At 40.9% G+C, this 10,957-nt stretch overlaps 1 protein-coding gene across 5 annotated transcripts in view; it reads right to left on the bottom strand.

Annotated features, from left to right (window-relative positions):
• Positions 1-7,497: 7,497 nt before the first annotated feature.
• CPNE1 (copine 1) overlaps positions 7,498-10,957 on the bottom strand; it is a 97,696-nt gene continuing 94,236 nt past the window's right edge. For all 5 annotated transcript variants that reach the window (XM_075845342.1, XM_075845338.1, XM_075845339.1 and 2 more), the window contains one exon: positions 7,498-9,582. In XM_075845342.1, coding sequence (XP_075701457.1) covers positions 9,466-9,582 — 117 coding nt within the window. In that variant the 3' untranslated portion in view covers positions 7,498-9,465. The remainder of the gene's footprint in view (positions 9,583-10,957) is intronic.

Raw genomic sequence — 10,957 nt, 5'->3', positions numbered from 1 at the left:
CTGCAGTAACAGTAGGGAGGGGCTCCATACTTGGGAAGCATAATCCCAAAATCGGCAGACAAATATCTTGTGTATGGGCATCTTTAGAGTACAGTTAGCAGAGCTGTGTGTTGTAACTAGGGCATTGGGCGCACCAGAGCGACGGGAGAATGACCAGACATCGCATCCAGCCGTGCCATGCCTCCTCAGCAGCAGTCCTGGCAGGGCTGGAGGGGATGTCTGGTCATCAGTTGGGCATTTAGAAAAAAATTGCATCACAGAAATGACAGCGGGAGTTAAATGCATTGCTTAAGTCTTGGTGTAGAGGAGAAGGCTTTGGATTACTAGGGCATTGGGCTGACTTTTCATTGGGGTACAAACTGTATTCTGCAGATGATTTGCACCTAAATGGAAGGGGGTCCGCTGTGCTGGGGGAGAGAATTCTATCTGGGGTGCGGAGTATTTAAACTAGGGCTGAGGAGGGAGGTCAATGTAGAAAATAAAGGGGTAGTCAGGTTAGAGAGGGGTCAGACTATATTGGTGAGGGTAGAAATAGACTGTGGGGAGACGACTAGACAACAGGATAGGGAGATCCTTTTGTTACAAAACAGAAATGAAAATAAAAATGCCCAAATAATGTCAAATAATCACATTTCTGATACTGAAAAAATTAAAGGCAAGTTAAAGTATATGTTCACAAATGCCAGAAGTCCAGCAAGCAAAATGGGGGAGCTGGAGGCCTTGGTACTGGAGAAACATATAGATATTGTTGGTGTTGCTGAAACATGGCTGGACTCTTCACACGACTGGGCTGTAAATCTACAGGGTTTTACATGGTTTCGGAAAGACAGGACAAATAGGAAAGGCGGTGGTGTATGTCTGTATGTATGTGAGAAGTGATATGAAGGTGAGTGTGAACGAGACATTAGAGGGTGAAGATTGTGAGGAGGTTGAAACATTGTGGGTGGAATTACAAAGGGAGGTAAACACTACACCAAAAGTATTTTTTTCAATCTATAGACCCCCCCCCGCCTCCCAAAATATATCTGAGGAGATGGAAGGTCAGTTATATAAACAGATGGAGCGGGCTGCACAGGCGGGTATAGTAGTGATAATGGGAGATTTTAATTACCGGGATATTAATTGGCGTCATGGTTCGGCTTCAACTGCAAAGGGGAGAAATTTCCTCAACCCGTTGCAGGAAAATTTTATGGGCCAGTTTGTGGAAGACCCGACTAGAGGTGAAGCTCTGTTGGATCTGGTCATTTCTAATAATGCAGAACTTGTTGGGAATGTCAATGTTCGTGAAAAACTCGGTAACAGTGATCATAATATAGTTACATTTTACCTATACTGTAAAAAACAAACGCAGGCTGGGAGGGCAAAAACATTTAATTTTAAGAAAGCCAATTTCCCCAGGATGAGGGCTGCAATTCAGGATATGGACTGGGAAGAACTAATGTCAAATAATGGTATAAATGGGAGATCTTAAAATCTACTTTGTATAATTATAGTGCTAAGCTTATTCCTATAGGTAACAAGTATAAACTACAAAAATTAAGCCCCACATGGCTTACACCTTCTATAAAATGGGCAATACATGACAAAAAAAGAGCATTTGAAAAATACGAATCTGAGGGTACAGCTGTAGCCTTTGTAAAATATAAAGCGCTTAATAAAATCTGTAAAAAGGTACTAAAATCAGCAAAAATACAAAATGAAAGGCAGGTGGCCAAACCTGTAAATGGGAAAAAAAGCCAAGGTCTGAACATGTACGACCCCTAGATAGTGGTAATGGGGAGTTGGTCACGGGGGATCAAGAGAAGGCAGAGTTACTAAATGGGTTCTTTAGCTCTGTATATATAACAGAAGAAAGAGCAGCTGATGTAGCCGGGGCCAGTTGATATACTGAATTGGATGAATGTAGATATGGTCCAAGCTAAATAAAATAAAATAAATGTATACAAGACCCCGGGACCAGATGGGTTACACCATAGAGTTCTTAAAGAGCTTTGTTCAGTTATTTCTGTCCCCCTCTTCATAATATTCAGAGATTCTCTAGTGACTGGTATAGTGCCAAGAGACTGGCGCAGGGCAAAGGTGGTGCCTATTTTCAAAAAGGGCTCTAGGTCTTCGCCGGGTAATTGTACACAAGTAAGCTTAACATCCATCGTGGGGAAAATGTTTGAGGGACTATATACAGGATTATGTGACCAAAAGTAGTATTATAAGTGACAGCCAGCACGGTTTTACTAAGGACAGAAGTTGTCAAACCAACCTGATTTATTTTTTATAAGTAGGTGAGCAGAAGCTTAGACAGAGGGGCCGCTGTGGATATAGTGTTTTTGGACTTTGCAAAGGCATTTGACACTGTCCCTCATAGACGTCTAATGGGTAAATTAAGGACTATAGCTTTAGAAAGTATAGTTTGTAATTGAGAATTGGCTCAAGGACCATATCCAGTGAGTTGTGGTCAATGATTCCTACTCTGAATGGTCCCCGGTTATAAGTGGTGTACGCCAGGGTCCAGTGCTGGGACCACTATTATTCAACTTATTTATTAATCATATAGAGTATGGGATTAATCACACTAATTCTATTTTTGCAGATGACACCAAGCTATGTAGTATTGTTCAGTCTATGGAAGATGTTCGCGAATTGCAAGCGGATTTAGACAAACTAAGTATTTGGACGTCCACTTGGCAAATGAAGTTTAATGTAGATAAATGTAAAGTTATGCATCTGGGTACCAACAACCTGCATGCATCATATGTCCTAGGGGGAGCTACACTAGGGGAGTCACTTGTTGAAAAGGATCAAGGTGTACTTGTAGATTATAGACTAAATAACAGCATGCAATGTCAATCAGCTGCTTCAAAGGCCAGCAAGATATTGTCGTGTATTAAAAGAGGCATGTAATCGCGGGACAGGGATGTACGTAATATTGCCACTTTACCAAGCATTAGTGAGGCCTCATCTAGAATATGCAGTTCAGTTCTGGGCTCCAGTTCATAGAAAGGATGCCCTGGAGTTGGAAAAAATACAAAGAAGAGCAACAAAACGAATAAGGGGCATGGAGAAACTAAGTTATAAGGAAAGATTAAAATAATTAAACCCATTTAGAGACGAAGAGACGACGGACATGATTAATTTATATAAATAAATATATTAATGGCACATACAAAAAATATGGTGAAATCTTGTTCCATGTAAAAGCCCCTCAAAAAAAACAAAGGGGGCACTCACTCTGTCTGGAGGGAAAAAAGGTTCAACCTGCAGAGGCGGCAAGTCTTCTTTACTGTGAGAACTGAATCTATGGAATAGTCATCGCAGGAGCTGGTCACAGCAGGGACTGTAGATGGCTGTAAAAAAGGCTTAGATAATTTCCTAGACCAAAAAAAATATTAGCTGGGTTTAGTTGGGTTGTCCATGGTTTTACCGAAAACAATAATACAGCATGCTACGCTATATTTTCGGCCTGATTTGTGATGTAGAAGTGAACAGGCCCTGAAAATGATGTGGAATTGATACAGAACATTTTAGAAAACTGCATAACTTTTCATTATACAACAAATAACACCCCTTTAAATGATACATTTATCTTTTAATATATCTGTATCCTCTGGATGAATACTTCATTTCTATAAAGTAGCACGCAACACCATTTGCAACTAGGTATGCATAAACCACTTGCATATATAAAAAAAAAAAACATGAATTAAAGAGAACCTGCCACCTCTCCTGGACATCTCTAATTTAGTAAATACTTGTATTCCCCATGAAACAATTCTGGAGCGTATACTCTTAGAACTCTGCGTTTTGCTATTCCTGTTCTTCCTTCTAGAAATGTTTGAATAAATCGACAACTGGGTGTTACAATTCCCTTTGTAAAAGGGGTGTGTCCGTTCAGTCTCACTCTGTCAGGCCTCATGCACACGAACGTAATTTTTTCCTGGCGTAAATACGGTACTTAGTCACACGTATTCGACCTGTATTCCACCAGTATTTACGGACCCGTGTCCGTAAATACGGGCCCGTTGTCACCAATATTCCACCCGTATTTACGGACCCGTTTTCTCTGCAAAATTGCATTGCACTAGTCGGCAGCCCCTTCTCTCCATCAGTGGTGGATAGAGAGAAGGGGCAGCCATTTCGGGCAGAGTTTCCGCAGCGGTACGCAGCGATTGTAAGTAAATGAAGTTAATACGTACCACGGCCGTTGTCTTGGTGACGCGTCCCTCTTTTGACATCCAGTCCGACCTCCCTTGATGACCGCTGCAGTCTGTGATTGGCTGCAGCGGTCACATGGGATGAAACGTCCTCCTGGGAGGCCGGACTGGAGGAAGAAGCAGGTAAGTTAACTTTTAATACTATTAACTCCAGCGGTAGCCAGTCCCGGGTGCTGAAAGAGTTACTGCCGATCGTTCAACTCTTTCAGCACCCTGGACAGTGACTATCCACGGACGTCGCCTAGCAACGCTCCCGTAATTACGGGTGCACACACGTAGTCACCCGTAATTACGGGAGCCCCATAGACTTCTATGGGCCTGCCCGTGCCGTAATTACGGCCTGAAATAGGACATGTTCCAAATTTTTCAACGGAACGGGCACCTTCCCGTAAGCATACGGGAGGGTACCCGTGGCCAATAGAAGTCTATAGGCCCGTAATTACAGCCATTTTTACGTTTGTGTGCATGAGGCCTCAGACTGACAAATCAGTGCTTAGTACACAACCTCAACCGGTAACACCCAGTTGTCAATTTATTTATACATTTATAGGAGGAATAGCACGCCATAAAGTAATGAGAAAAGATGCTCAAATTGTTATATTATGGGGAATATAAGTATTTACTAATACAGGCATGTCAGGAGAGCTAACAATTTCTCTTTAAAACAGTTAGTTGCGGTCCGAACATTTACAAAATTAGGGAGAACAAGTTTGGAATATGTGTATATATAAAATTGTGTAAATCAGTAATAAGCAGGATCCTGGCAGTCTTGAGGGACTGTATAAAAGCTGGCAAACAGGAGAGATTTATTTTATTGTGGACTCTTGCTGTTTAGAGAGGTTTTCAATTGCATATGTATAATTTTTCTAATAAACGCTTGGTGAAAATTTTTTATATTGTATTGCTTTTTAGCAACCACCACAAATTGTAAAGTTATTTTTTTCAGTAATTTGTTGTATTTATGTATAATGATCCTTATAATTGTCAGTTATGCAGTCTATAGACATGAAGCAGAGTCAGAGACATGCAAGACCTGACTGATTCCGATCTCGGCGCAGGATACAAAGCAGCTGTATCTCAAAAAGCAAAAATCATTTTTAATGAAGTAGTTAGAAAGTTGCACCAGACATTTTTATTAAAAAAAAACACAAAAGAAGCCCACCATGATTTCCAAGGTGGACATAGTCTTTCAAACTATTGGCAGTTTACAATCCTAAGTAGAATACTGTGAATGAGCAGCGCCACCTAACATTAAGATGGTAAAAAAACCAGTAATTATGTGTAAGCTACAGAGTAAAGGATCATTTACAAATATACTTCAGGTCCAAATTGCATTGTAGTGATGGAAAAAGGTGAAAAACGTTGTGCTGATAATTGAACCAACCAGCATAATAAATAAGCAATTCATCACTTAGTTACAGAATAAATTTTCACTAAAGTCAAAAAAGTCCCATGCAAGTATTATGATTTTTGTTATAAGTGGGAAATAGTTTATCGCAGAATATCTGCATGTATGCGGTTTACAAGAAAATGGTAATGGTCAATGTTCTTATTGTAGATACCCCTTGTGTCTGGAATCGTATCTCCTGTGTGTTGTACAGCTTGTGCACTTTTTTACATAGAACAACTATGAGCGATTGACTACTGATTTCTATGTTCAGCTCAGAGCAATAGCAGGCTGCATATAAAGACACTGAAAATGTCAGGAATTTTCAATGCTACACAAAATCAGAAATCTGCAACTGCCAGACTTTACATTGCCACATAAAGTACCATTTGCAACAGCGGGGGAGCCACAAGTTTGAGATGGGTATGGAGTATATAATTGAAACAATAGTAGAGGATAGATTTCCAGTTCAGATTTCTGCATCTAAGAGAACTTATGTAGAGATCTGTACAGCCTGTATTCTGAGAATGGGGTATATAGCGAGAATGTGCTGTGTCAATCCGCACAGTAACAACCACCACTCTGTGTTACAGGTGGCATAAGGCTTCGTTCACATCTGCGCTAGGGCTCTGTTCCGACGGAACTGTGCCCTGACAGACAAACGGAAGCTAAAGGTTTGTGTTTCCATCACCACTTGACTACACTAGTCATTCCGTCAAAACGACGGAACCCTTGCACAACAGAGACAAACGGAAACCACCGGCACCGGATCAGTCACCATTGAAATCAGTGGAGATTGAAACATATGGTTTCCGTTTGTGTCTGTCAGGGCTCCGTTCCGACGGAAAGCTCAGATAGAATGGAGCCCTAGCGCAGATGTGAACGAAGCCTTCTCGGTGGCAATAGACAAACCCCAAAATTATGTCTTAGGCCGGGTTCGCACAGGTCAGATATGCTGCGTAAAGACTATGCAGCATATCCGACATGGAACTAGCAGCAGCTTCCATCCAAAAAAAACCAGTTTTTTTTAATGATTTCCACTGCGGAAAGCAGCGCTGTCAAAATAAAAGCTGTTCATACTTACCCCATCCCTCGTCTCTGCGTGTAGTACGGCCTCCTACAAGAACACTGTAGGCCATGTGACGCAGCCTGTGATGGGCTGCAGCTGGTCACATGGGATGAAAAGTCATCCCAGAAGACCGGACGACAGGAAGGCTGAGAGCGTTCTGGGAAAATGTTCTGTTTTTTTTTACATTTTCCGTAGTTGCGATTTTTGCGGTGAAATCTCTGCGATTCCGCCGCAAAAGTCGAACACTTGACTTTCTGTTGCGGGTTTTGCACCCCCAATGAATTAAATGGGGAAAAAAAAAATTCAGAATGAATTGACATGCTGCAGATTTAAATTCCGCATCGCAGAATTACGCTGCAGGTTTTTTCCGCAGTGTGGGCACGAGATTCTGTTGCGGAAATTCTGAAGGATTTACACTACGTGGGAACCCGGCCTTAGAAGAGGTTTGCAAGAAATATTAAATGTGTACATACTCCTGTGCAGATTGATAAATTACAGGTTTGTATTATTCTAGCATGGTCTACACACAAAAACTCTGACAACTTGGTAGTCGATATTGCACCTGTACCTTTAGTTCCCCCTCCTGGTTAATTGTTCAGTTATTTGGGTATGATTGGACCTTGCTCTCAGAATTAATGTGACTTAGGTTTTCCATTGTACCGATTTAGATGTTACAATTCTTGTATTTGAATAAGGTCAAAAATTAAAATGTTGAAAAACTCAGACAACTTCTAATATTTGTATATATTTTATTGTGCATTTCTATGAAAAATAAAAAGACAAAACCATTATTTGAAAACTACAAAATCTTGCATAATACAACTGTAAATTGTATTACAAGTAATGCATACTGTAACAATAACGGATATATAGAAGGGAAAAATTGAAATTACTATATGGATATTTCTACTAACTACAAGGAATAGTAAATCGTATTATAACTTTCTTCTAATGTTCATTTAACAGCAGAAAGTGCAGAAAATATGGCATCAATTAACCTCTATCTTAGAGGGGGAAGTAAAAAAAGGCACATATTAATAAAAGCGAATGCATAGTAAGGTAAGGCATCTGCTAAAGCATATTGTATAAACAGCACAGCATAACAAAGTGTCATCTAAACCTATTATTACAGCATAGATGGAACGGTGGACGAGTGTGTGCGGTGCTGCTCCATTCCAAGTCTATGAGACTAAGTAGAGTGCTCTGCGGTTTCCATTAGTCCCACAGACCGTGAATGGAGCTGCAAGGCGCACGATTGGGTTCGGTTGGGTTCCTGCTTGAATGAAGCGACGGACACTTATCCTGTGGCTAGTTGATAAATGTTGATTCTGTAAATACCCCTTTAAAAGACCCTTTTCAAGCCATGACATAGGCAATAAAGAATCTGATTAATTTGGCGATATACAGAAATCTGGCAATTGTAATAATAATGCTTAAAGTATAAAATGAAAATGTGCGCCACAATGGATCTTGGATGGAGAGATCACCCAATTCCTCACAGGTATCCAAAAAGTAGTAAATCCAATATACAGCTTGAGGAAGGCCGGTTGGCCAAAACGTCGCTGCCTTGTATCAATTGGTGCAGAAATAAAACAAGATTTGTTGGAATCACAGGCAGTAGTGCCTTGTTTTTTCTTCACCTTTTGCATATCAAAGACTAATACATTTATTTAACTGCATGATGATCTAGCAAACTTTTACGCAAAATCTTATGTTCATTATCAAGGGGGATTATGGCCATTATGTGGATATTCTGCACACATGCATAATATGAGTGTTTGTTTTTGTAGATCTAACATTAAATGTGTATATTCTGTAAAATATCAAACTGTAACTAACCACGTTATTATTATGCAGTTAAGGCAAAAATATCAGGGCTGAACAGAAAATAATGCCATTACCTAATCGAAAGGATTACATAGTTTCTCTCACTAAAACTTGTGGTCCTGCATAAATATTCTATTTGGTTTCAGTATATACGGTAATTGATGAAATTGGGCTTATTTTAGGAGCTAACTGTGGACATAACTGGAAGCCGGTTACATTATAATACACGTAACTTGGTCAGATTCAATGTGGTTGGCTAATTTTTGAGTGTAAGGATGCTCATACAAGCAGCTGTAGTGTGCCACGTGGCTGAGAAGCTCAGTTTTGTAATGCACCGCCACTACGTGTATGGGCACCCTAACTGCTAGTGTGGTATTCTTCAGTCACATCCATCTGTCAGTAAAAAGTAATTGAGGACAACTAACAAAGAACACCAAAAACCTATATCTATGCAGGTTGATTTTCCAATTAGATTTGAGGTGGAACGGTGACATGCCTTACCTCTCTTTTTACTAAATACATCTCATTCTCCAGTTATATTGAATTGCCGCCACTGCACTGTGATAGTTTTTACATATTTGTAATGGGCCACCACTGGTTTATCTACACCTTTGCCTATTCTAGAAACACTGAGAAGATTTTGACAGTTTATCATAGATAGCTAGCATTATCGCTCTACTATGAAGAAGCCTTCATAAGATCTTTCTCCACCTAGAAATAAACCCAAAGTAGAAAATATCCATGTCAAACCCTAAATAAAATATGATAAAAGGCCAGCAAGACCTTTGCAGCTTCAGTGTTATTGGTTGTCACTAGGAACGTCCATTGATTGATTGTAGACTGACCCACCACTTTAGATAAAGAAATAATAGAATACCCTGAAAAAAGTCCTAATACAGACGATGAAGGTGAGAAATTCTGTATGTTAACTTCTGCTTGTAGCAGCACCTTATATGTGGAGTTTTCCCATTTTCCTATGCAGTTTTCGGCTTTGGAGGATTCACAGGGGGCATTCCTAGAAACTTGAAATAAGAGACTAGCTGATTAGGAATCTCGGCAAGAATGGCTTGAGCTAGCGCTTCACGTGGGGCCTGAAAAGCAGAGGAAAAAAGAAAGGGGACAGGTTTGTATTAACAAAATGAATGTCTATAGTTAAAAAATAACCCACTGGCCTATACAGTGTCTGTAACTTAAAGGCCATGTAAACCTTTGAAGACTTTTTTTTTATTATTACTAAAACAGTGTATTAGTGTTTTGTGCAACTTTGTAATTTATTTTTTTTTAAATAATTTTTTACTTTTTCAGATACAGCTTCAATGTATCCTGGATACATGGAAGATGTATCCTGCTCTGAAACCTGAATCAATCAGGAATCTGAAAGAAGAAAACATTAGTTTGTAAGTCTACAGAGGTACAGTATAGACAATAGGTTGTACAGCGTGAACGAGCCCTTATATTCTCATATTTGTAAGGGATTTTTTCCACTAAGGCCTCATGTATTTTTTTCCTTCCGTAAATACGGGTCCTTGGTCACACGTATTCGACCCGTATTGCACCAGTATTTACGGACCCGTGCCCGTAAATATGGGTCTAGTGTCACCAGTATTCCACCCGTATTTACGGGCACGTTTTTGATGCAAAATTGCACTGCACTAATCGGCAGCCCCTTCTCTCTATCAGTGCAGGATAGATAGAAGGGACAGCCCTTTCCGTAGTAAAAGTAAAATAAATTCATACTTACCCGGCCGTGGTCTTGGTGACGCATCCCTCTTTCGACATACAGCCCTGACCTCCCTGGATGACGCGGCAGTCCATGTGACCGCTGCAGCCTGTGATTGGCTGGAGCGGTCACATGGGCTGTAACGTCATCCCAGGAGGTCGGACTGGAGGAAGAAGCAGGGAGTTCTGGGTAAGTATGAATGTCTTTTTTTTTTTTACAGGTTGATCTATATTGTGATCGGTAGCCACTGTCCAGGGTGCTGAAAGAGTTACTGCCAATTGTTTAACTCTTTCAGCACCCTGGACAGTGACTATCCACCGACGTCGCCTAGCAACGCTCCCGTAATTACGGGTGCACACACGTAGTCACCCGTAATTACGGGAGCCCCATAGACTTCTATGGGCCTGCCCGTGCCGTAATTACGGCCTAAAATAGGACATGTTCTATATTTTTCAACGGCCCGGGCACCTTCCCGTAAGCATACGGGAAGGTACCCGTGGCCAATAGAAGTCTATGGGCCCGTGATTACGGGTGTTTTTACGTTCGTGTGCATGGGGCCTAAGATGAGGAAAATTGGCTTCTGCCCCACAGTGGTTCTTTTACCCTTCTCTGCTTTAAGGGTATGTGCACACACACTAATTACGTCCGTAACCGACGGACGTATTTCGGCCGCAAGTCCCGGACCGAACACAGTGCAGGGAGCCGGGCTCCTAGCATCATACTTATGTACGATGCTAGGAGTCCCT

The sequence above is a fragment of the Rhinoderma darwinii genome, chromosome 13, assembly GCF_050947455.1.
Source record: "Rhinoderma darwinii isolate aRhiDar2 chromosome 13, aRhiDar2.hap1, whole genome shotgun sequence".
NCBI classification, from domain to species: domain Eukaryota; kingdom Metazoa; phylum Chordata; class Amphibia; order Anura; family Rhinodermatidae; genus Rhinoderma; species Rhinoderma darwinii.
This window is presented reverse-complemented; position numbering and strand designations above follow the sequence as displayed.